Source organism: Mesitornis unicolor, unplaced genomic scaffold (assembly GCF_000695765.1).
Source record: "Mesitornis unicolor isolate BGI_N332 unplaced genomic scaffold, ASM69576v1 scaffold25441, whole genome shotgun sequence".
Taxonomy (NCBI): domain Eukaryota; kingdom Metazoa; phylum Chordata; class Aves; order Mesitornithiformes; family Mesitornithidae; genus Mesitornis; species Mesitornis unicolor.
In genome coordinates, this window is record NW_010164828.1 from 18,287 (window position 1) to 45,574 (window position 27,288).

The 27,288-nt window shown below is 39.8% G+C and overlaps 1 protein-coding gene across 1 annotated transcript in view; it reads left to right on the forward strand.

The window, feature by feature from the left end:
* Positions 1–26,838, forward strand: part of EPSTI1 (epithelial stromal interaction 1 (breast)) — a gene marked incomplete at its 3' end in the record, with an annotated part of 37,074 nt that extends 10,236 nt beyond the window's left edge. The window contains 7 exon segments of the mRNA XM_010194443.1: positions 1,758–1,841; positions 5,641–5,714; positions 6,351–6,434; positions 11,824–11,839; positions 11,842–11,896; positions 23,421–23,514; positions 26,756–26,838. Of these exon segments, the coding sequence (XP_010192745.1) occupies positions 1,758–1,841; positions 5,641–5,714; positions 6,351–6,434; positions 11,824–11,839; positions 11,842–11,896; positions 23,421–23,514; positions 26,756–26,838 (490 nt within the window).
* Between the last annotated feature and the right edge of the window lie 450 nt (positions 26,839–27,288).

The window sequence follows — 27,288 nt, forward strand, 5'->3', positions numbered from 1 at the left end:
GGTTCAGGAAAAGGTTTTTGATAATTTCAGTGCTGGAGCTATTCTAGCTGGCAGCTACCAGACTCAGCTGGAATTAGCTCTATCCCACTTTTACAGGATTGAATTCAGACTGGAGAACCCAACTTTGAGTGCTCTTTGGGTTAGGAGGAAGAAGAAAAGTATAAGCAAGAAACACTTCTGAAAATACTCTCATGGGGACACTAAAGCAACTAGAACCACTATTGGTTCTTGAATTTCCATTTAAGGATTGTAGGTGGCTCTTTTAATGAAGCTGGGTAAGATAATTTTAGATGGAAAATATCTGTGGATATAAGTTCACTGCTACTTGGCTTTGAGTCCGGCTGGTGAAAGTAGCTAAACAGTAACACCCTGAACCTCTACCAGAAAGATTAGGCATGTGTTAAAAAGCTTTCATTGGTGAAGTTACAAGAGTTGGTCATGAAATAAATTCTGTATATAGAGGTGACCAAGCACTACAGTTCTGCCCTGCTGGCTGTTTATTTGTGCAAGATATGAAAGCTGAAGGAGTGTCAGTCAGCACTCCTCAAATTTTGAGCCCTTAAGGAAACACTGCAATTAAATTCTTCCTTCTCAAACATTGTGAGTTTGGCTGAAATGCTTTACTGACAGAGTGGTGTGGGGTTGGGTTTCCTTTGGTTGCAAGAAAGAAAATGGACTTCTCCTGAACCAAACCATAATCTTCTGGAAGGAGGGATAAAAGCAGATCATCTTAGAGCTGAATCTGATGCTAACACCAAAGGTGCTGCTGCTCTAAGATCTGTTTTCACTTTGTCCTACCAACATGCAAGGTCTGAAGCATGCCAAGTACTGCCTTGGATTCTGGCAGAAATAGGACCTCACTGAATCCAGTCTCTACCTAACTGCTTGTTTCAAAGGTGAAATAGCAAGCTGGTGTTTCTCTTGGGCCTCTTTAGAGTCCTGCCCAGGGACTGGCTTTATATTGTTAGAGGAGAGCTGGTGTCTGATAGCCATAGCCTGCCATTAGAAAATATGGTTCATGTTCGTTTTAGTAAGAATGAAATTAGCTCCTAGAGCAGCTGAGGTACTATAAAACACAGCTCCCCTCTTCATAGACTTTGTGGGCCTTGCTATTGAAAGAAATTGTTGGGTTTTTTACCTATGTCAGTCAATTATAGAAAGCAGTTTAATCAACCAGCCATTCTAGAGCATATGGCTGGTGCCCCTGGCTATATTGACTAGACTTCCAATGACAACACTGAGAGCTTGCCATCCATCTCATTTGTGGACATCTATGTTGAAGTGTCTTAATTTGAAGCTGAATCATGCATTCCTCCTGTTTTTATTTAGGAAGCATGTGACTGGGAGGGAAAATTACTCTTAATTTCCCTGCTGAGAAGCGTTACACTACAAACATTTCCCTACATGCAGCAATAACATCTTAATTGTAGCAACTTCTGCTTTACCTGCAGGAGTAAATAATGTGTTAGTTACCTACAGGTTCCCAGGGTTAAAAAGCAGTCTATTTGCAGTCTCCTAGCTGTTTTTTGTTTTGCTTTTGGAGTCAATTCCTAGGGTTTGCTCACCATACAGTGACAAGTTAGGCAAAATGCTTGGCTTGCTGATGATTCCAGTGACTGTGTAACTCCTGCACCCCTTGAGAGCAAGTTTGTCTGTTCCTGGATGGGTCTTCAGGGTTACATACAATTAGCGATACTGCCTGCTTTTTAATACTGCCTCTAACTTCCATGTATTTGTTTCTTTTTGTATCTGCTCAGTTGCTAAGAAAGAGCTAGACGACCTGGAGCAGTGGAAGGAAGAACACAGGCCAGGGCCAATTAAGTTGGTTCCACAGAGACTGGGTAAGACATGTAAATCAGCCATTATGAATTGCAAAATTTTATTTTCCAGGACATTTTTCACTTTTTCTCACATGCTACTTATTAAAGTAACTAACATGAGTCTACTGCATGTCCTCTGTGCTTTTTGATGGTCACAGCAATGAAATGTTTCTGAAACAGATCGTAGATTGTCACTCAAGAAATCTGTCAAGATCAGTGTAGAAAATCTATGCTAACATTTGGGAAAAAGTAGTAGACTATCCTTCCTACTGGTGGAATTTTCTGTGGTTGATGTCTCTGAGGGGACACACACTTGGCATTAGCATGCATATGGACAGCATGTGTCAGAGACCCTCCAGTTACCCATAAGAAAACTCCTCTGTGTTAGGAGCCAGTACATGAGCTTTCCTGATGGCTGCTCCTTAAGAGGCAGAAGTGATCCCTGCAGCTTCAAAGACTTGCAGACTTAATGTGCATGAGGCTCTGAATTACCAATTTTATAAAAATAATGACAGAGATGTCAAAATGAAAACCAGGATAAAAAGCTACAGCAACTTAGGTCACACCTAATTGAACTGATGTTTGAAAAGATAACCAACTTTTTTTCCTAGACAACTGAGAAGAACTGTAGCTGATCTTTTCAACTGTAACCACTATAAAGCATTCAATTTAGTGCTATTTGGGAGTTAGTTTAAAAAAATTAGAAAGACCAAAAAAAACCCCAACAGATTCCCAGTCTTTTGCACAATCGGGCTGCAGGTTGTGCTGAAGCAGGAGGCAGGTTGTTAGAAGTGCTTTTTAGGTGCTTTTCAGGTGCTTTTCAGACCTATCTTGTTTTAGTATCTTTCTTTAATGTCTTTGGCACAGAAAGTAAAAGTGAGCTGATGAAACTTGCTGACAAGACAGAACTTGAAAGCATCATCTGTACAGAACATGGTGAGGATACTGCGCAGCAAAAATGGGATGACCTTGAGGAACTGCACTAATAGAAATGGGACAAAATTCATTCTGAGAAAGCAAATAATTATAATGATGCCTTTGTTAGTTTTGTAAAACTAGAGCTCCTCTTCCTCCTCTTGGCTGTTGTAGGAGAATTTGGGGTACACAGTGCAGGTTATTGTCTGCGTGACCTAGGAACTAAGTTTTTTCTTTGCGATGTTATACAAGTTTAATCAACCAGCCATCCTAAAGAAAGTCGCAGGTGCCCCTGACTGTATTGAACAGACTTCCACTGGCTACACTGGGAGCTTGCAACTGATCTCACTTGTGACCATCTACGTGTATACTGTTTATAAACAGTACTGTGTACAAAAATAGATACCAGGTGTGAGATAGAAAAAATTGAACTGACTGCTACACAGATTAATTTCTGAGGTCGAGGTGATAGTGGTCGCAAATGTTTGTTTTCCCTGCAGCCTGAGTCCCAGTTGTTTGCCATGGTGAACCTACTTCTGTAAGTTGGTGTAATGCCCTGTATTCACACCACCATATGGCCAGACATGCTTTTTGTGGGTTCATACATACTAACTGCTTCTGGCCTGTCACCAGTTCCTAGAAAACATCCTTCTATCCCAAGAAGGCCACAAAGCTTTTTGCTGGAGAAAGTGAAATCTGAAAACAGAAAGTTGGTGTGTGGCGTCTATGCAGAATGTGTGCAGGCTGGCTGCGTGACTGGGGATGTGGTGGCACCTGCAGCGACTAAGAGTGCAGGGAGTCTTAGCTTCTTCTGATCCCACTGCATTAAAAACTTTCTGGGGAAAGAAGCCAATTGAAGAGAAAAAATATAGCAAGAAAAAGCTGAAAGAATTCAAGGAGGTTATATGAGCTCTTCAGTCACTGTCTAGCTGCCACTTAGACCCCTGGAGACTGAGACACATGCACTATGTTCAGTGCCTAGAAAAGAGGTAAGGTGCAAAGATTATTAGATTTTATAATTCCCACAGGGACAAATTTGGAACATAAAAGTGCTCAAGGAAAGAGAAAAAAATGTAAGTGGCATTTCTAATTTCACAACTGTAGGTACTCATTAAGGTAAAAAAGTATCGTATGTTATTTTCTCAGAGTGATTTTAAGATGTCACATATCTAGTTCAAATCACAGAGAATTCTTTAAAAGTCGAAGTTTCTTAACACTCAGGTTTTCCATAGGGAAATAAGTATTCTGGATTGCGGCTCTGTAATATTTGACTGGAAAACTTACAGGTACAACAGAGTGATGAAAGCAATGAAGGATGAAAGTTCCACCCTCCTCCATAGGTAGTGAGTGGAGCAACACACCATGCCTAATAAATGAAATGTCCTCTTTTTCAATCATATATAAAGCCTGTCATGACATACTCTAAATTCAGTAAAACATTTAACATGTTACAGCCAAGCCAACTTGAATGGATTTAACCTGGCCAAAAGGCAGTAGACAAGTGGCTAATAATGAGCAGTGGTCCAGCAGTACATGCGGAAATGCACAGTGAACACAACAGTGTTATTTTTTTCCAATAGAAATCTAGAAAGAAAGAAAGATCAAGCCTCCAAAATGTTTCAGAACTTGTTTAGTAGTAATTTTATTTCCTATACCTGGTGAGGAGACACTCTACAATGCCAGCTGTATGCTTATTGCTACTGTAAGCTTGTTCCTTGTATACTGTATGGCCAGTCTTTCTAGCAAGCCTAACCTTACAGAGTTATCTGTGTGCATAGGAATGTTTCCACACTTAGAGAATTGATTTCGCATTCACTGAACCTCACATAAACACCTAAAGATTAGTGACACCTTCCATTAGTAAGTGGAGAAAGCTACATTTAGTGAAGGGTGATCCTTCTTCTAAGACCTAGTATAGCTGTCTTGCTTTTCAAGCACCACAAGTAGCAGAGATCAGTCTGGCTGTTTCTGTAGAATCAACAGTCACATAGTGGAGAACTTCGCAGAAAATCAAAAGCTGAAAATAAAGCCCTCATTCTCAAAATGGGGTGGGGGCTGCTGTTGTTTTTTGCAACAACCGAGAGAATCAATAATTGGCTTTCCCAAAGCAAGAAAATACTTTGGAAATAAGTAGAGCAGAATGATACAATCAAAACCACTACCTCCATCTCTTAAGACCTATTATCACTTTCCCTGTGTGATTGGCTTTTTGGGTTCTTTTGTTTGCATTTTGTTTTGTGGGTTGTTGGTTTTGTTTTTTAATTTGCAAGCTGAACATTATGGCCAGAGCTTTAGATATTCTCAAAAGAGAGCCTGTGCCTTTGGAAAGGGCACCTTTTGCTACCTGGATATGAATAAAAGGTCCGCAGGAAAAGGCTTTGATTTCCATTTCAGAAAGGGGATTCTTCCTCTAGCCCCAAGACACTACTTAGAAGATATTCAAATGATAGCAACCCATCAGAGCTAGCAGAGACTCCAAGCTCTTAAATGTGATAAAAGAGAAACTTTTTTGACAATAAAATTTCTGACTCTGTGTGTGACAAAGTGAGCAAAGGTGGGGAGAGCTGGGTCTGAAAATGAAGACTCATCTGCAAAGCATGACTGATTTTCTGAAAATGGAATAGTTTCTCAGTAAACTGATCATTTATTGTAGGACATATTTGCTGGTAGAGTGGATGATACAGTGGATGCTCTGTAAATAACAAGCTACTGCTTTTGACGGATGGATAAATTGATCAAAAAGGTCTCCTGTCTGTTCTCTTTAATGTCAGACAGCTACTGTAATTATGAAAAAATTCCTCTATATGCATACATCCAATCTGTTATATTGCTCTGTTCTGAAATGACTGGCATTTGAACTTAAAATGTTCATGCAAAATGCAATTTATACTTTTTTTTTTTTAAGGTGGAAAGGAATCAGAAGCTTAAGCAAGGCAAAAACGGCAAATGATGCTCATGCAATCTAAATACCAGCAAAAGGTCAGGAAGAATAAATATGTTTGTTTATTTTAAGATCTCAAAAAAAGCTTTTCATGAACTGTTTCATATGGTTATAAAATGAACTCACAGCTGCTTGACAAAAGAAAGTCAAGAAACCTGAAAAAAGCAGCAGAAAACTAGAAACAGCTGCTCTGCATCAAAGAAAATGAGAAATCTGGCTACAAATATGTAGCAACCTGCATCACAGATCATATCTAAAATGATAACCACTACAGTTATAAAGTCACTTACATGCCTTACTGTATCTTCCGGCATACTTGCCTATGCTGCAACTAATTGATCAATATACCACCCCATCCAGTGCTTATGTATTGTAGAAATGTTATTCCTGTTATAAAAGGTAGAAATGCTTGTAAGTTATCAATCAGCTGTGTGATTCCTTGCATGGATGCCTATTTATCAGTCCTAGATTTCTAAGCCTTCGTAAAGCCACTACTGGAGTAGCTGGTCCACAACCTGCTTTATTCATGCCTCATTTAAAAAAGAAATCTGGAAACTTTCCTCAAACACACTTTAGGTTGAAAGATGTGCAGTACAGGAGTCAAGTTAAGTTACCTTATGTGTTCTTTGTATACATACATATACAGAATAATTTTCTATACTTATTACATACAGCACAAGAGAGAAGAATACATGAAAGCAAAAAAGGGAGCTGAAGAAGCTGAAATCCTAAAAAAGTAAGCAATTCAGAGAGCAAAAGTAAGTATGGTTACTGCAGAATTGGAACCATATAAGAAAATTCATGTCTTGCTGCTTGATTTCACTGAACTACATGGGACGAGGGATAATAGTTTCAAACTGAAATAGGGTAGATTTAGATGAGATACTAGGAAGAAATTCTTCACTATGAGGGTGGTGAGACACTGGCACAGGTTGTCCAGGGAAGCTGTGGATGCCCCTTCCCTGGAAGTGTTCAAGGCCAGGTTGGACAGGGCTTTGGGCAACCTGGTCTGGTGGAAGGTGTCCCCGCCCATGGCAGTGGGTTTGGACTGGATGATCTTTAAGGTCCCTTCCAACCCAAACAATTCTGTGATTCTATGAACAGACAAATTAAATGGTAGGCCCAGATTGCATTAAAGTCAGAATTAATGTTGTGTATACAGGTTATATAGTTCACTTTGACATGAGCTTTCTCCATAAGATTGGATTGTGGCAGATGGCACAAAGACCTTATAGAAATCCATAACTGCCTGCTGTACACATGGAAAATATACCAGAAAATCTGGCCTGTTGTGGTGAAAAAGGCACCCGAATCATGAAAAGGATAGTGTAGTTGATCTACATTGTGCTGAGTGCACCCTGAAATTCAGATTCCCCTCCAGCCCCTCTGGGGGTTGCACTCAGATGCATTGCTAATCTGTATGATCACTCTCCCTTGTAGTGTTAGCTATGTATTGGCACCACCGATAATTCACTTCAGAATCTTCAGTTTTATTTTGTGAACATGAAACTGATGTGCACAGTAGTAATAAGAGGAAGGGAGATTTCAGGGTTTTGTCTTCACAGCAGTAAAAATGATCAGTGCAGAAGCTGGAGGCTGAGAGTTAATTAAAAAATCATCACTAATAGATGGTGTATAAGGACAAGAATAAACAAAAACAGTCTTTATTGCCTCTAGGTAAGGGTTAGTCTGTTCCCAGTCTCTCAGTGGTTAGCATTAGTCCTTGGGCATAAGTCCATACACAGTAGCTCACAGGGGCATTAAATGTTTTCATGTGAATATGTCATTAACAGTTACCAGCTCAGGTATAGCTCCAGCAACAGTGATGGCAGCAGTGGTAGAAAGGGGATTAATTATGTTTTATTCATCTGTTTAATATCTGTTGTTTGTCCATGGGCATTGGACAAGAAAAATGTTGCAAGACTGTTATAATTCATAGTTACACCTAGAAAATATATTGATGTATCAATTTTGTTTTCATGCTCTTTAATTTCCTTACCTTCACTCCCACAGATTATAAAATCTTTATAGATGTTGTAGATAGTAAAACTGTAACTATCAGTTTCTTCTAAAGGAGGATGCAACATCATGGCAAACATCTTTGCCAAACAGATCGTTTAATTTGAATAAATAAACATATACCTATAATGCAAACAAACAGAACAAAGGAATGTGAAAGGAAACTCTTAATTTGAATTTGTTTATTCAGTTTGTCTTCTGTAATGGTGATTGAGTTGATGAAGATTTGGTACTATAGGCCCAGCATTGGGCCCTGGTTAGCACAGGAAAGGAACTTTTTTTTACTAGATTTGTAGGCAACTGCATCTGCAGGGCATCAGCTGAGACCATGTCTTTCTGCAAATTCACAAGCCACCTTTCCTTGGTGGCCAGTCCTTCTTTTGCTCCAGGTTATTAATCATTCAATGAAACCCAAATTGTCTGACAGTCTGAAAGGAGATAATAGCTTGTCAGCTTTATCAGCAGGGGTCCTGAAACTTTCACAGCAGCTGGAGAGCTACTTTGCCAACAAATGTGAATGGTGAAGTCCTGCAGACTAATGTATGATAACTAGAATAGGTGCAGGTACTCAGCTCAGCTCTTCCTTGATTGTAAGGATGATGTACTGTAAGCCAGTGCTGCTTAAGAACGTAGGATCTGTTGATGTTATTGCTTTAATGCTTGTTTGCAAAGAAAAGCAGTATCCACTTTCTGTTGTCTTTGGGACCAAGAGAAAGCTGGGTGTCTGCCAAAGCTGTACGCAAATGTGGAAGGTCTGCCTTACCATCTGTACGAGTCCACCTGCCTGTCTCTGTCATTCTCCAATTAACCATGAGGTTAGGTGCAGGAATACCAATGCTTCCGGCATCTACCTTGTCTCTGTCCTGCTGCCAGTGAGAAGAAAGGCAGATCCTCGCTACATATCCCATACTATTTTCCACGGGACCAGTTTGTGTGAGCTGGTACTCAGGCCTCTGTGTGTTGCGGTAAATGGGATTTGGGATCACATGCTCTCTGCGTCAGGCAGCTTGTCCTGGGACTGCTTTGATTTGTTCACGGGATAACCCTGGGCTGCATGAGGTTGGATTATCTTCTAAGCTAATGATCTCTGAGTGCTCACTGAAATAATTTGGGGGAGACTTTGTAGCATTAGCAGGGGAGTCCCTATTTGTCCTTAGTGCTGAGATGCACATGTGATTTGCAGAAAGTGTGAGAGTACATGGGAAGTAGCATTATTATTATTTGCTCATTAGTAGCAGGCGCCTGTAGCTTGGTATATTTTGTACAGCCCCTTCACACCACAGATTTTGGCCAGACTGAAGCATAACTTCCTTTGTAACTTTTGGATGAAAGGACTGTCAAAGTTCCCAAGAAAACAAGCATGTGGCTGATATCTGGCTTGTTTTTTAAAGCTTTAGGCATTTGTGCTGTGCACAAAATAGCATAACTTCAGTGCATGGGATATTTCTGTTTCCTGTCATTCAATCTTTGTTCCTGTTATCCTGCCTTTAGCCTTTCCTTGTGTATTCTGGATCTTGACTGAATATTAGAAGATTCAAAAGATTTGAAGTCAAAAGGCTCAGTGTAATTCTACTGCATGCAATTTTCTTCTGCTCTTATATTAAATAGTAACAGTCATGCCATCTTTAGAAACTGTCCTATTTAGAATAAGCTGCAATTTCATTTTATTCTTTATCAAATCATGTGCTCTTTAATTTGACTGTGTTAATCATCATGAATGGCCTTTTTCAGGAATTTGTTAAAACCAGGCACTTTACAGACCTTCTGCTAATGCTTTTCAACATGTTTACCTTCAATATCACAGCTGTTCCACTCTTGGCTTTGTTTTTGAAGACAGTGCCAAATGTGGAGTGCTTTGGCAATGTCTATCGATAGATTGTCATTAGTTAGAGAATGTCCCAATCCTGTTGCCTGTCATTTGTATGCATCCTAAGCAGGGGTCCTGGGATAAACCTCCAGAGCAGAAAACAGTCGCACCAGCCACAAGGAAATAATTTCAATACACTGGATTTTTCTTCAGGCACCATTCTGGTGGTAGAATAACTGTAGGATGCTTCCTACCTTTTTATCTAGGGGGAGATGAGTTATACTGAACGATCATATTTATCAAAGTTAATATCACTGTGTTGTTCTAGCTAGGAGCTAGACCACAGCAACTTCGGTGAGCTTTGGATGTGAACTTTCAGAAGCCTTGCAATATGATGGTTGATCCCATGTCAAATGCTTTGTCAGAGGTGAAAGCATCAGCTTTCATCGTTGAGCAGTTGTTGGGAAAAGCCCAGGAGCAATTCCTGGTGTCTTGAGGGTATCAACATCACCTTTGGCAATAATAGATGCCATCAGGTTTTTTTCTCTCCCTCTTTCCTTTCTTTCCCTGTAAATTGTTAAGTTGCACAGATGGGTGGGAGTTGTTTGCCTAAAAAATCATCTGTCTCTGAGTGGAGGGGTTAGGAACAAACAAGATAGATCTTGAACACTATTAAAATTAACCTGTATTATGGGGTGATATTCTTTACTTTAGTTTGATTATTTTTAAAAAATTAATCAATACTTCATACATTCTACCACTGTCTCAACATTTCAAATGACTGAGCAACAGAGCACCTTATTCAGAGAGCCACAGCACAGTGGCTCTTTTCCTATATGCAGACATCTGACAAGGTTATTTTTCTTTAATCCAATACATGCTGAGCAGGAATTTGCAGTTGTTTTGCAAATCTCTTCCAGGCAGTCATTCTTTATCCAATTAAAAAATTCCCGCCCTGAAATCACTGAAGGCAAAGTAATTGAGTAACTGCCAGTAGAATTGTAATTTTTCTGAAATGTTATTGATTGCAGGACAGGAGGCAAATTATGGGGGCGGGGGTTACAGCCCTGTTCTTAACACCGCTTTCACCCTTGCACACACTCACCCCATTCTACCTAGCCTTGCACAATACCTCTACTCAGGTACAGTGTTCTCTCCCTGATTTGGGGCTCGGATCGAACAGGCCATTCCCACCTACAAATCCCTACTCGTCTCTGCAAGGTATTGTCTGAAATTGCCAGGGCACTTCATTTAGAACAATGTCTGGTTGCTTGGTTACCAAACACTTTTTTCATTTTGAGGATGGGGGCTGAGCGGAGAGACTGTCTGAGATGGCAGGTTGCTTAATGCGCCGGTCCTTGTGAACCTCGTGTGGGAGCTCTTGTTGGAGCATCCCCCCACCAACTGCAGTGTGGGAGTTGCGCTCAAAATATAGCAGGGCAGAAATCCCAGCTTGGCACTTCTGTTCTGTGCTTTTAATGCATTGAACTGCCTTTCTACTGCTCTTCCCACTGGACCTACCTACAGCTTGCATGTCAAAAAAAATGTGGCTGGCCTTTTGACTGGAATTTAGCTTAAGCTACATATTGCTGCTGCAGCAAGTTCTCTAGTTTCTGCCTTATTTAAATGTTTTATTCAACTTGAATTTGGAGGGTAGGGCAGCTTAGATGACCGTTCCACTGGAAATTATGTGCAATTTTATATTAAAGGACTTAATAACTTGCGTGGTGTCTAGATTTCCAGAGAACTATTGTGTGTCAAAGATTTTTTGACTCTTGTACTGGGCATGGTATTTGAGGCAGAATAACACTGGATATAATGTACAAATGTCTCTCAATTTCACCCATCTTAGCATGTATTCAACTGGCCAGTACCTAATGCTTCTGAATATCTATGCGCAGAGCTACATGTACTTGTATTACTGCGCTTTCAGTGCTGCAAGACCACCATCTGCTTTGATGAGGTTGTTCACATCCTCTACCTTCTTACTAGGGCTAACATCACATCAGCCACACTGAGAGATGGCCCCAGAGGTGCTGTGGTGTGAGACCTGTGATGGCTTACGATGGCTTGTGAGGATGGATGTGTCCACCAGCAGCACAGTGCAGTTTTCTCTTTCAGACTGGTCTCTTGACAAGTTTACTAGGAGCTGTTTGGCCATGTCTGAACACTTTTAAATTTGGGATTGAGTGACTTTTGTACACAACAGCTACTATAATTGTTTTGAAAAACAGAATATTAAAATACTTGAATTGAAATAATCAGTCTGTTTATGGCTTGCTGGAAAACTCAAGTATGTTTTCCTGTTTTTATTGCTGTAGGCAGAGAGACTTGAAGTTAAAAAAGGCAACAAGAAATGTAAAGAACAGAGATGTTCCTTGAAGATCAATATTAGTAAGTAAAATCTGAAACTTATTACTTAAAATTCCTCATCTTCCTGTTCTTTTGGTTTTGAGGGATTGTTTTGGTTGGTTGGTTGGTTGATTGATTTTGTTTCTTTTAGGGCTAGAGTAGAGTTTGGCTTCAGTTGTTGGTTTTTCCACTTTTATACTTGAAACATTTGACTTCAGGACAAGAAGCAATGGGAGTCTAAAATACTGAGGTTCCCTTTGAACATCAGGAAACGCTTTTTTCTCTGATGATGACTGAGCACTGGCAAAGGTCACCCAGGGAGGTTGTGGAGTCTCCTTCCTTGGAGATATTAAAAAGCTGTCTGGCCATGGTCTTGGGCAACTGACTTTAGGTGGCCCTGCTTGAGCAGTGGGGTTGGGCCAGATGTCCTCCAGAGGACCCATCCAACCTCAATCACTCTGTGATTCTGTGAAATATTCCAAGCCTCCTCCATACCTTATTCTGTGAGCAATTTGGTTCAGTGGATTTCTCTTAGCTCGTCAAAATGTACACTTTGAAATTAAAACCGTGAATTATAAACAAACTTTGTGCTTTCTTTCTCTAACTGAATCAATATGTGATCATTGAATCCTAGACTAATTATCGAAACAGGATCTAAATTACATCTCCACCCATTTATTTTAGTGTCTAGTAAAGAAATCTAACCCACATGGAGATAATGAGGACTTACTATATTTAGCATAGTCCTACAGCAGTAGAGATCTGCTATGAAGACCTGTTTCTCGAGAATAGCTCCTTACTGTCAGATTTAGATATGGCTAAACTCCTGACATAATTAATTCCATTGGCAGTGAAGTTCCTGCCTTACCAGTTCACTCTACCCTATTTATTTATTTTTAACTGATCCAAATCAATTCCATCACATAATTAACAAACAATGCTGTTTAGTCACCTTCACCTTTTTTTATCTTTGACTCCTGAAATTACTCACCTGTGTTCTCAGTATGATTGATTGCTCTTTCCTCCTCTGTGACCTTTAAAGGAGTCTCTTTTGTCGCATGTTAGTAGCTCCAGTTCCTTCATCACTTGCCAGACTAAGTTCTGTAGACATTTTAGTGTTTACTTACTCATCTCAGCCTTCCTTCACTTTTTCCTTTTATTTCTTCTCATTATTTCTTCTGCTTTAGGTACAGCTCTCTCCATCAATATATTGCCAACATTTGTTTCTAGATATTGGTATTTTTCCTGATATGTGTTTGTCCTAATCTGGATTTCACACACACACACCTTGGTTCCTCAGGTTTTCTGAAGACCCTGCACAGGTTTAGATCTCTGCCTCTTTCTGTCAGACTAGACACCTTTATGCTCTTTGAGCCTAAATCAGGGACAACCTCATCAGATGCTTTCAGTGCAGGGTCCTCTGTTATGGCGCTTGCTTTTTCCTGAGGGAGCTGTTAGGGTTCTTATCTTCATGTTTAATCTGATAATTTTTTTTGTCTTAAGACTCATTCGTTTATGAATAGAGACATATCTCTTCCTTGCCCTCATCTTCCCTGTCTGTACTTTGTTTTGCTTAGGGAGAAATGAATTCTGCTGATAAGTGCTTTTTCCATTAAAAGAAAGCTTGGTGAGGCCCAAACCCTCTGAAACACCTTCACCAGGGCAATTGGTTGAACCCTAGGTGGTGCAGGAGCTCAGGCTGCCTGGACACTGAGAAGGAGACTGACAGGTGGACATCCTATCCACTGACTTAGGAGAACCTTATGAGCATTCAGCTGATGTTACCTTAGGAAACCAAACTGGCTGATGCAACTGAAGATAAAGATAAGCTCCATTGCTTGAGATTATATTCAACTCTCAGAAGATTATTTGTATGTATAATGTATTGAACGTACATTGGGAGGGCCCTGTAGATACTGCACCTGGAGAAGAGCTGAAAACCTACCTACAGTGAATGCAATTTTGGTTAACCAGAAAACCTCCCATGCTGCACAGAGTGACACTAGTGCCTTCTGTGGTCCAAAGGAATCCTCTGATGGGCAGAGGAATAGAGGTCTTGAGCAGTAATGTTGTTGAGGTTGTATTGCTAAGATACATTGGCATTATAGAGCACAACATCCAGTAGTGATGGGAAGATAACTGTGCAACATCTCAAATCTTGTAAAGTAACTCTACTATATATTGCTGGTTATTAGAAACATGTTCACAGAAAAGTGCTTGGTATTAAAGCTGTGCTTTTGCATACTATGCAAAAATGAGTGACTCATTACTTCCTTCATCTAAAAGCCTAGAGGCGAAGAGAACAAATATGAGGTTTTGCCCCTTTCCTTGCGGTCTCTGCCAGAGTATTTTAATCTCCTTCTCTGCTTGCTGGGAGAGGGGGGGAAAGAAGATTATGTGCTGCATATAAAGCAATGACCTCTGCAAAGTCATGGCCTGTGGAGCCATTTCAAAAGATAAGCTGCCTTGTTAGTCTGTTCTCTGTAAGCATCTGTAATGACAACATCACAATTTTCCTGAGGAGATCAATGCCTACCAGCAGTCTCATTAGCTGGAAAACCTTTTAAAATTGATCACCACCTCTAGCTGTATCTGCCTCCATGGGGTACAGCCCAATCAGTACCTCTCTTGTATAAAGTGCTGTTCCTATTTGATATGGAAAGGCACTTAAGAGTCTTATGTCATTAACATACTCTGACAATAAAGTACAATGCTGCCCAGAAGTTCATTGTTCCGATTAAATCCCTGTCATTATCAAAAGAAGGAACTCCTCACTGAAACCCTCTTTCAAAGGGTGTAATATGAAGTAAGCGGATGCCAAGAGGGACAATTGTCTGCAACCTTGTCCACCATCTGCAGAATACAGTTATTGCTCATCCTTTGAAGGACTTGTTAGCTTCTTTGTGTATGTCCAGCCCTTGAAAGTCAACTATATCTGTTATCACATTTGCTTGAGCATGTATTTGTGTCTTGTGAGAATGAAGTCTAGACACTTATGCAGAGCACTGTGGAAAAGTCTGTAAGTCTTTCTCTTTCGGGATCAGCAGCTCCTCTGGCTAAGATGAACAAAGTTTTATTATGTGACTAAAATGGACAAAACCCACAAGGTATCTCCTGAAGTAGCTGTGTATACAAAGCCTGAACAGCACACAAAAGCGCACTTTGGCTGGGGAAGGTGCTGCATGGCAGAATTGCCGTGGTTTGTACTAACAGAGGAGAAACACTTGAGGGATTTTTTGGTGTTAATAATTGCTGTGGTTCTGCCTCTGCAGATACCAGATCTAGAAAATAAGGAGTATGCATGCACTTTCCTACCAGAAACTAGTTACACATGAAACAGAGTCCTTCCTTCTGAGTAATGGTGTCTTGGATGTCTTTTACATTGATGACCTGTGGTAGGGATGGTGTTTAGAGTCCTTTAATAGATAATGAACACTTGCATAGTTCATACTTTGCAATTGCTAATCCTTTTAAGGAAAGGACTGAGTGTCCCTCTTTCCAAATGGGAATGAAGGTTAGATGGCTGACCAGGACTTTTAAGGACATGTCTCTTTAATTAGGATACTGTCATTTAAAAAGTAATGAAGGATGGCTAATTCATTACTTGCTTTTCTCTGTGTCTTGCTGTGCAGGCTGTATTAAACTCGGCCTGAACTGTAACATGTCTCACCATAAGATATTAGCCCAGGTGTCTAGTAAAGTGCTTTTATTTAATTTGAATTTGACTTCCCAGAAACTGTACTGTTGGATGTAGTCCACTGCTTTTCTAATAGCTCTCTTCCTATTTATGTAAAGGGAAAAGCAGTCTAGCACATAGGGATTCTTTCTAATGGTACATGATGGCTGTTGTATCACTTCATCTTTCCCTTTGTTGCATATTCATGCCTCTGTTTTTGTGAAGGTTTTACTCCTGTAAAAATTCCTGGCAATGCTGCACTTTTGTACATGTGTGCACTCAATATATTCTGCTCAGAATTTGGAGCTGGGAACAGAATTTGCCAGTCTCTCCAAGTGTGTATTCCAAACACAGCACAGGAGATTCACCGAACCAAGCTGATACACACTTGCCTGCCAAAGCAGTTTTCTCAAAAGTCATAAAATGCAAGAAAATAAAACCTGAATCTAAACAGAATTTTTATTTATTTATCTGTTTTTACAGAATAAATACTAGTGTCCTTGCCAGTTTTCAGTCCCCTATGATGTGTGGTTCAAACAGCAGGCTGGTAACAAATTTTCCTCACACAAGTGCAAATGTAAACCTGACCTGACTTTTAATATTGGTTGCTGGAGAGAATGAAAGAGGGCTCACACAAAAAGGGGTTACAGCCTTGAGAATCTTTTGTTTGCCTCTTTTCACCACAATGGTCTTCGTTTTGTTCGTTTGCTCCTGATTATTTTAAGCGTTGTCAATTATTTAGCTAACAGGCAGAAAACTAGGCTTTTATAGACATCCAAAGGGACTCTCTTGAGTGTAATAATGAAGGCAGTTTATTGAACGCCTGTGAGGTTGCTTTCTAATTGTATGCATTAATCTGCCCATGCAAGCTGGCTGAAAATATAGAAGCAGATTGCACATGCAGATGGAGCACACAGAATGGAAGATCTATGCAATAGTGTTTTACAAAACTGCATTTTCCTTAAAACTGGATTTATGCTTATTACTTCAGATAATAAATGAAACTTGATGTCTAAAATAACTTCCAAGAGCATTGGATGAGTTGGTGGGAGGAAAGAATAGCCTAGCTGTATTATTTCATCCAGTCAGGAAAACAAAAAAAGCAAGTGGGTTGACAGGAAAGATTAGTTTTGGATGTGGGTGGAAAGTGATGAAAATAATTCTGCTGAGAAAGTTGCCTTTTTTCTAATACAAAACCCCCTCTATTTCTATACTTGCTTGAAGCCTTATACCAAAAATTAACTAGTGCCTCACTTTTTGTTCTTATCCCCAAGAACTGGAACACATGCTCAAGAACTTGCAGACAAGAATGCCTACCAGCCAAATATAGCACATTTTTGATCACTGTCATTAGAGTTGTCCAAGTCCTTCTTGGTATGCTTGTGCATTACTCCCAGTGAAGTCTGTGAATATTGCATTTCACTTGACATGTGGCTACTGGAAGGAGTTGTGCTGGAAACCAAGTGAACTAAATACCCAGAAGATAGCCTTTCTTTCTGGGAGGTGGCATTGAGGAAGAGCCATCAACATCACATAGCAATTTAATGGCTGTTTATTACATATTGTAACTTTTCACCTTACAGCTTCCAGTAAAAGATAAAACCCATACCCCGACCCTCTGCCCTCAAAATGCACAGTAGTTCATGCTGACAACTTTGCACATGGATGATGTTTGTTGTTTCTGCTTATTTCAAAGTGAAGTCTGTCCTGCAGGTGTGGGTTAGAGTTGAGGTAGAGGAGAAGAACCAGAATCCATCCACAAAGAGCTGAGGGCATGTGTGTTGCTGAGAGATGGAGATGTTTTTATTACCTTGTCCCTTGTCATGGCTTAGCTGTGGGAAACATGACAGTTGCTTGTAGCCTTCTAAATTTACGTAAATCTTGTAAACCTCTTGTTGCTGTGATAACTCTCTGCAAAGAGGAGTGGATGAGAGAGAAGACATGCACAATTGTACACCAGCAACGTATAATTGTATACCAGTAAAAGCCATTGGTATCCCCACTCAGGCTACAATGCAACTTTCTTAATGGCTTAATTTTTAAATACATGCCTTTTGGCGGGATTATTTTCACAAATGGTGTTTTTGGCCCCCAGTGTAATTCACACCTTAGAAAATGATTTTCATTTGTGAAAATCCCAGCTAACCTTCTCTTGGCGTCTCTTTTTCCATCTCCCAATATAGAATGTATGGGAAACTTGTATAAATGGACAGCAATCTCATTGACCTTTGCACCAACTTCTGAGATTTCTTCTATTTTAACATTTAATTTTGTTAAGCCAGCAGTAATAGCCCTAATACCAACCAGCTTGGCTTGTGGGTCATAGCAAGTGCCTGAGCAGGATGTGTATGGCAATCTGCAAAGCAAAGCCTTGCTAAGAACATACCTGCCATGAACCTTACTGAAATGAAGGGCAGCTTTTCTGGTGGGTACTCTGTGGTAGCGCTAAGCAACTGATCTTGATTTCTGCAAAAGTTGAGGAAGTTGTTAAGTTTAGCCAATTAAATACATTGAAGTGTGGAGAAGTGATGATATGCTTCCTGGCGCTGCAAAAAGATGTGTCATGGTTTAGGGCTGGGCTGGCCACTAAATCCTGGACAGACGCTCTCTATTAACCCCTCTCCCCTCCCCAGAAGGGAAGAGAAAAGAGAATAAGGGAGAGAGACTTTACAGGTTGGAAAAAATAAAACTAACAGGTTTAATGAAACAATAATACTAATACTACAGGATAATACTGTAAATAGGAAAATAATGAAATAAATACAAATATGTACAAATATATACAAAACCAATATAAAATCCTTCCCCCACCCTCCCCCAATGATGAATACGTCACCAGAGGCTCTGCAGAAGTCTGGAAAAGTCCCAGACCGAGCTCAGCAGCAGGTGGGAGCAGGATGCAGGAACACAGGGGTCAGGATCAGAGGCAGATGAACCAGCAGGGTTCTGCTCAGGCCTTGGCCTCTGCAGGATTGAGACGGACAGAAGGGTCCGAGATGGAAGAAGGGTCGAGACCCTCGTGATCCGTCGGCTTTTATACCGAGTATGACATATGTGGGATGGAATACCTAGTTGGTCAGTTTTGGGTCCACTTCCACCCCATAGGCACAGACATGGCACCCATGATGAGACAAACTGACCTTGAGCATATCTTCTAGCAGTACTGTCTGGAAAAACATACTGCTAGTTTTCAGCAAGTTCAGCCACTTAAAAGAGACTGAGCTGAAAGGTAAAACCACTAAATAGAAAATTAATTCTATTTAGCTCAAACCAGGACAAGATGCATCTTCAATGAAATTCAGTTTTGGTTTTTTGTTTTGTTTTTGAGAGAGGAAATCCTGCTATTGTTTAAACATCATTGTGAAACTTCTGGGCAGATATGTGTGAAATTAATACTACATGTGCATTATGCATGTTTCTCAGTTTTTCAGCTGTATTGCAAGAAAATGGTGAAATACCACTTTAGCATTGCTTAGTGGCAATGAATGTGCATGATGTATCCGTGTCATTCAACACTAGATGCTACTTTTGTTGTCTTCATGACTAGTCGTGTCTTCTCTTGGAAATGGCTATAATGATTTATCTGGCTTGGGATACTTGTGGATGTTCATTGGAGCAGAATTGTAATGCCGGAGATTCTGCAGCTTGAGAAAACAAGGATTTCAGAAGCTGTGTTGTTTTCAGTAGTAGTAAGAGTGGTCATTATCTCTTAAAAATTGTCTAGAGAAATATATAGATTGAAAGCCATTATATTTTTCTGTATCCTGGAATTTCAATATCCATCAATTAAAGCAAAAGAAGTAATTGCTACTGGTTTCATTGGGAAGCAGTAATGAAGATTACAAGAAGTCTTTTTTAATTGATGCAGTTTTAATGTTAGTCTGTAAAACAGACTTAAAGCCAAGATCTTCATTTGTAGGCAGAAGAATTCTTCTCTTTACATCTTTGTTCTGAAAGGAAGACAGTCTCAAATGAAAAGCTTAGCGAACAATGCTGTGTGGCTCTTGGGTGGAAGAAGATGCTGAGCCCTGAGCCCGTATCCTTATTCATGTCCCTGAGGATGAATCATTTTCAGGAGTTACCCAAATAGGCAGGAGTTAAGGTCAAGTGACACATGAAGCTAAAACCCTTATTCTGCATAAGATCTGTAGACTTCAGGTCATGCAATGAGATCAGTGTGGGTTTCCAAATCTTCCACAGTTGCCTGCTGGAGTCAACAGTGAAGCTTTCTGCATCTCAGCTGTCAAGGCTGGTGATCCTGTTAAAGCATAGGAATTTCTAGCTCAGCCACAGGGACCTAGTCTCACTCCAGCTTTTACGTCCATAATCTTGTCTCACCGCAGTGAGAATGTGGGCAGCACATGCATTTAGTCCCAAACAGTAAGAAATACGTGTGGATTCCTTGATCTGAAAGTAGTGTGAGTGCAGGTGCCAACTCTAAATACCTAAATTACACCGTTTCTCAGTGGAACAGCTAACAGATTAATGTTCCTGCATTTCACATGTACTTGTTGAGCTTCAAGTGAATGCTTTTATGTAGCAGCTTTTAAGGAGTCTGCCTGAAGAACCGTTGTGAAATGTAAAGCCTTATATCTGAGGACCCGCAGAAAGCATCTTCAACATGGACCAATTTCCACAGTTATGCACTGTCCCCTCCTAGCATGTTACTCAGTGATCCTGGCAGCAGAGTCGGTATTTTCCCATGACAGCTCTGAAGAACTTTCAGCCCACAAATCCAGTATTGTGCTTCATCATAGCTGCAACTGTACTAATAAATAAAACACTGTCAGTCACTGTTACTTTTGAGGCCAACAGGCCTGAGACTGCCTGCTTCCATTGCTAGCAAAATCTTTTACCTCCCAAAATGGGGTAGACGCATCCAAAGTGGGAGTTACTCGTGGTTGATACTCATTCCCAGACAGCAGCCATGAGTTATTTGAGAAAGTGTTGTTTGAAACAGATCAAAACTATTCTAGGAACTGTTACCACAATGTAGATGGCTGAGTTCCCATGCTAAGAGTATTGCCTGGTGCTATTAAGCATACTGGTATGGGAGTAACCTATTTTAATTAGCAGGCCAAAAGGCTTGTTCCCAGCAGTGTAATGGGAAACAGGGCAACTGAGAAAGACAAAACACCCTCATAAGATCACTCCAGCCTAACCAGTGCTTCTGAATAGCTCTCTTTACTTCAGCCTGATACTTAGGGGTAGTAAGAGATCCGGTTAGCAGCCTGTTAGCAGCACAGGAGAGTGCCATCTTGGTTTGCCTAAATTTTGTATCTGCTTTTGCTTGGCTGATTTGAAGGATATCAAGGTGCTGCTGTTTTCAAATTAACTTCTTCAGCTCATGCTCTTCTTTCTTTAATATTAATTCATTTAGAGGAACACGTTTTATTAGCATCTTTGATTAGCCCTTGAAGTTTTAGCAAGCAAGAGAGATGTTGTTCCAGCTGTCTGAATGTAGAACACCTATGGACACTTTGATATGCTGATTTCCTTCTGGAGATAAAACCTTCCTCTCTGGAACATTAATTGGACTGTCATCTCTATGAATTCCCCCTTTCCCTGCAGCATAGCTTATGCTGTGCTCTGTTTTGTTATGACTTTAGGTTTAATATTAGGAAAAATACCATTTAGACAATATTTTGAAAGTCTGGGAACTCCAGATACACTGCTGGGTTTCCATAGAGATGATACACAAGAAATTAGCATATATGACTGACTTGATTGAGTTTGTCTTTAGTCAAGCTTGGAAACCTGAGTCCCTTTCTTGTGATAGGAACACTTTATTAATGTATTACTTGATTTAGTGTATTCAAAGGCAGTGCAGTCTTCCTGAGAAACCTTACTCACTTCTGCTCTTGTAATCGTCTTTTCTAATACCAAAACTGAGTTAGCTTTTCATGTATCAGTGTGCTGATACAGGGAAGGCAGTATCTTAACCCTCCATCCATTCTTTATGCTAATGGCAATTGCCACATACTCCATGTCATTCTTTTGCCATCCACAAGGAATTAAGACATGCAGCTATACCCCCAAATTGCCAGATATTTCTTTACAGAGCTACAACCTTTTCAAATATATTGTAGACTTTCTGTAGGAGTTCTTAGTTTTTCTACTGCAGACATAAATTATTATTTTAGCAATTTTAACATAGATAGAGAAACACAGATTCTGCAATTTAAAGCTTTGAGTTCCCAAAATTATTGTGTGCATTTTCACCACTCAACCACTCATCTTTCATGGAAAAAAAAGTGTACTTTAAATTTGGGTAAGCAAAGACTATTAATTCAGTTAACTTTGGTATACACGAGCTTTGTAGATCAGGTTGCACTTGGCTTATTCTGTGTTGTGCCTTGTTTGAGATCCATCTGAACTGGACTGGTAACAGAAAAAAGGGAGCAAACTGGGAATGCTGAGACTCTGAAAGCATGTCTTGCTACAATGGGAGAGAGTACTCTGTACCTTAAGTGGTAACACAGTTTTTTATTGCTTAGGGCAGCACAAAAGAACTTGAGGGTTCTTGTTCTTTTTCCCCATTTCTCCTTAAGATATCCACTGACCAGCAGGACATTTTCGAAAAATGCATCTACTCTCTGTTTCAGATCATGGACTCATATAATCATCAAATGGTTTAGGTTGGAAGGAACCTTAAGGATCATCTGGCCCAACCACCCCTGCTATGGGCAGGGACACCTCCCACCAGACCAGATTGCCCAAAGCCCTGTCCAACCTGGCCTTGAACACTTCCAGGGAAGGGGCATCCACAGCTTCCCTGGGCAACCTGTGCCAGTGTCTCATCACCCTCACAGTAAAGAATTTCTTCCTTCTAGTCTAAATCTACCCTGTTCCAGGGTAGATTATGGAGTGAAAGACAAAAACACACTTGGTAGTCTGTTTCAGCCATTAGTCATCATCACTCTTGGGCAGTCAAGGCTTTTTCTCCAAGGTTATGTCTTTGGTGGTGCCATCTTCTCCCCCACAGAGCTAGCTGATTAACCTGTCAGCAGAGTAAATTTTTGTGTTTAATGCCTCTTGAAGCACTCTTTCTGCTCTCACTTCAGTACTTTCATGCTTTTCAAAGCTGTGTACGGAAATAAAATTGCCTTTTTCCTCTAACTCTCATCCTTTGTGCAAAGCCTTGAATAGATATGCCTGGATCTGCTTGTTAGGAAACTGATTTCTGATCACAGCCCTGAAGCTCCTATTCTCAATATTTGTTTATGTTGTTGCTTGTGTCTTTGTTTAACTGTGCTTGGTTGAAACTGGGAGCCAAGTGGTGGTGCTTTGAAAATACAGTTTATAAGTGATGCAACTGGAAAAATAAAATTGCCTTTGCCAGAATAAGAAATGACAATGTTGTGCAATTCTGCTTCAAATAAAGACAAGCTTTTTTTTTTCAATGCTATGAAATGCTTCAAAGTCTTGCTGCTTGATTAAGTAATCTGTTGTAAGAATTCATTATATTAACCATGAAGGAAAATTCCTTAAAATAATCTTTTAAGTTGCTTATCTGAGATTCATGGATCTGGTAGAAGGATTTGCAACAATTCAGTGAAACAGTTGCATCCTGATGAAGTCCAGTGAGAGTCTGTGTTTTAGGAGGAGGAAATGAGGAAAGAAAGCATAGGCATGGTAGACCCTAAATATGCAAATTCCAATAACAGTTTTCTTAAAAATTACTCTCAGCAAATGGCTTATCTACAACATAGGTTCTGTATCCTCTGTCCATTTCATTCTGTCTGTCTCCATAACCCTTTGTTCCACCTGTGATGTTTTTCAGCAGTCACATAATAAAATGTCTAGGCTAGATTCCAAGGGTGAAATAAAAAGCTGTATTTATTTTTATGGAAGCACTAACAATTCTATTTGGATTGGATTTCTTTGTAGCAAAACCAATGAATTATTGAACAGATTGGACTTGGGTTTGCCAAAGAGTGATTCCTGTCAGATTGCTAATCGTGGCCCAGAATCTACAGCATGGGTAAGCAAAACCATGGCATGTGCACTATTTTCTGTCAGCTTTCCAGATGCTGTCAATAGTATAACATTAGAATATTCTAATTGGTCTTAATTGCCTGGACATAACACAGTGAGTACCAAGGAGTCTTTCTGGGTGACTGAGGTTGCCTATGTAGTCTCTTTTACCCTGGCAGAGCATCCTGCATAGTAGGGGACTGCTTTATTACTTACATATCTGTCTCCGAGAAATGAGAGCCAGATCTGTTTTCTAAGGTGAGATCAGAATCTTAAATGTGCTCTGTACCCATCAATTGGTGGCAAGCTTTTATGAAATCTCAACTAGTCCATCTCAGTGGATGCTTTACTGCATTGAAAATCTAGTATGAGGAGAACCTTATTTCTCACTGCATCCTAAAAGTGATTCCATGGACTGCTTGGGGATTTTGTCCCCATCTGAATGAGCCTGGTAAGTATCAATGTAATTAGGAAATAGATAAAGTATTGCTTAAGTTTCATTATTCTAATTGCCTCAGAAAGGCTTTTTCACATATGACTAGTCTCTTCATGTCTAACCCAAGCTTTCCTACTGATGTAAAAATTTACAGTGAGGAATATTAACCCTGAGACAGAAGTATTTCTCCCTTAGGAAGGTTTGTAATTGAGGGAAGACAGAGAGCAGGCAGCCAAAAACCTTTGTTACAAGAAATGGTCCTTAGTCAGCAGAAACTTGGAAGTATCTAATCTGGGAAACCGTCTGTTATGTACAATCTTGGACACCAACAGTTGAGTAAAGAGAGGGAAAGATTTACCACCATATTTCCTCAGAAGCCTTGGAAATGCTCAAAGACCCTCCCATTATTAAAACTGTTGCAACCAGAATATATGACAGCTCTGTCTTGCTTCTCGTATCTCTTTCCTGGTTTTCAGCCGCATGAAAAAGGAAGGTGATATTGAATGTAGCTTCCTTTCCCCTTTGATTCCTCTGGTCATTTTGTGTCTCTGAAAACCATAAAGAAATCTTAGTGTATGTGGGCAGATTTGTAGCTTGAAGGAGCCAACTCCTGCCCAGCATTGCTGAACAGAAGGTCAATTGCAGAAGAGTAGCTTTCAAACTCTCTTTTGTAGTCTTGAGTGGGCAAGACTATGGGAAGTGAAAAGAGATGTCTTGAAACCACTTCTACCTCCTTCTCAAAGCATTTGATGCTCCAAACAGTGGGGAACTTCACAGAATCACAGAATCACAACTTGTTCTTTGGTAGTGAAAACCAAGCTCTGCAGCTTTTCATATGGTGTGAACATTGAACTGTGAAGACAAATGAGCTCATGTCCCCAGGACTGACTTGGATTTCAGCATTTTATTGTGATGTCTTCATATCTGTACAGAAGTGAGCAATGGCTCAAGGAACATTGAATTTTTTCAGGCATACAGGTCCTACTTTTAGCCTTTGCCTTCTACTTCACTTACCTATGTGTGCCTTTCTCGTTCTAGTTTTCTTAATAAATTATGCCAAATTACATACAATAGGTTGTCTTCAGCTTCACAAGTATCCAAACAGATAAAGTACATAGTTTATCTCTACTGGTTTTTATTAATACCAGCTGATGTTCTACATGCCTTTGGTGTGGCAGCATTTCTATAGCTATTCATCACTTGCTTGTAATGGAGCAATGCAATTAGCAAAATGTCTTCCCAACCACCTTGGATGAGGCACAGTCTATAGGCACAGCCTCTGTGCTCTGTGTAAGGAATCTGAATCACATAACCAATGAGTTGTTTTCCAAATAAACTTGGCGTAGTATGAAACGCTAACCATTGGAACAACTTGGACTCTAATTTTGATTTTATTTTGGACCTTTCCTTTGTATGAACTAATTAAAAAATTCAGGAACAGTCTGTTTGAAATAGTGAAGTGTGATAAGCTTAGGACATGCCTGACATACATGTTAAAAGGGGAGCATATGTATATGTGATTTTTTAAAATTTTAAATTCATGTTCTAAAAAATGTTCGGGGCAATGTAATATTGATGGAAATTTTTCCCTCACATAATTTCTTTGATAGTGATATTAATTTAGCACACCTAATTAAAATATCAGTGTCAAATATTATTTGATGTGCGTGAACAGATTTGACTTCTTTGGAGCAACTCTGTCATCGGTGACTTTTTTGGCCCACTTATTTAATCAAGCTCATAATTAATTTTAATCCTGTCTTTCAAAGTGTTTCCAATCCTGTGTAGATTTTTATTGTCTTCCAACTTGATTAACATACACTTCACACAATTCTCCAAGCCATTACAGAGTGTAATGAATAATATTGGACCCAGAATGAGTCTCCCTGGACACATGTAACAATTCCTCCCAACTCAAAATTGAGCTATTAATAATTGCTTTCTCTATTCAGTCTTTTTAGCAAATTATGTGCCTGTCATTTTAATGGTGTCATTCTGCATGTATATATCAAGTTTCGAGAACATTGTGTAGACCTGCAACAAATTTCTCACTAAAGTCAAACCTGCACATTTCTTGTGTTAAATTATACTGGCTTATTATTCAGTGTGCTACACTCTGTCCCTGCTCAAAGACTTTACAGTATAAGTTCCTCTGTATAAGATCCTAAGGATCCTATAAGATCCTAATGGTAGGCTGGCTCCTTGCTAAGAACTACAACTTGTGGAAGACCACAACTAGTTATTGTAATGAAAACCTACACAGATGAATACTTTTTTCATTATTTATAGTTCAGATTTTTGTTCAGATTTCGTTCAGACTGCCCCACAAATACTACAGCAGACGATCTCTCAGCTTCTGTTGCCCTACCTCCACTAATGCCTTTCCAATACTCTTGTGGAAACAATCCTGGGTTCCCCTCTGTTGCCACACCTCCCTTCTGCTTTGTTATCTTGGTAATATTTTCAGTACTTTTCTTTCTTCCCATAATACCCCATCTCACTACCACATATCCTGATTATGTTTTCGGATTACTCATGGTATCTTTATGCTTGCCACTGGGACAAGTATGTGTTATGGCTTCCTTGTTCTGGTCTGCAGACGGACATTCAGCCAAATCAAATGACCAAGAGGCTTTAGACCACTTCTTGTTTAAATTCTGGTCTTGAGACTAATCTGTTTTTTAAGTAACTGGAATCATTCAGCCATTTCTGTTTTGTTAATTACCTGTATAAAAATTTAGGAATAAGGTTTGGGATTGTGGTGTCCCCCTCCACACACACAAATATGTTTATATTCTCTGCTGAACAATAGACTAGGAACCATACTTACAAGCAAGCTCTTCAAGAGGATGAAAACAGAAGATTAGAGGAAATGAAGCAAGAAAACGGAGTAAGGTAATTATATGTTAACAGTTTGCATATTGCATCATTTTTACATGCTGTGAAACCAATTAAATACATTGATTACTCGTAGCCTATGCACAGAGCTTCTCTTAAGCAAAAGTGATTTAGTCACTGTTTTCAAATATTGCAAGAGAGATGAGCCAAGCTGTAAAATTTGGACAGGGACAGGGGAATTATCTTCTGAGCTGAAGGCTATTGCCATCTGGATGACTAGCTCCTGCTCGCCCCTCCATTTGAACAATTGTGCAGAGCATCTTTTGACCATGATACCTGATTTTATAGGCTAAGAAAACCAATGTCCTCTCTTTCAGACAGTAGTAATCTTACTGAGATATTAATGATGATCTCAGACTCTGAATGGTCTTTCCAGAGAATCAAGGCCCATGTGCCCTACCTTCCCAAATGTGGATGTGGAAGCACTCAGATTTGGTGATGGCAAGG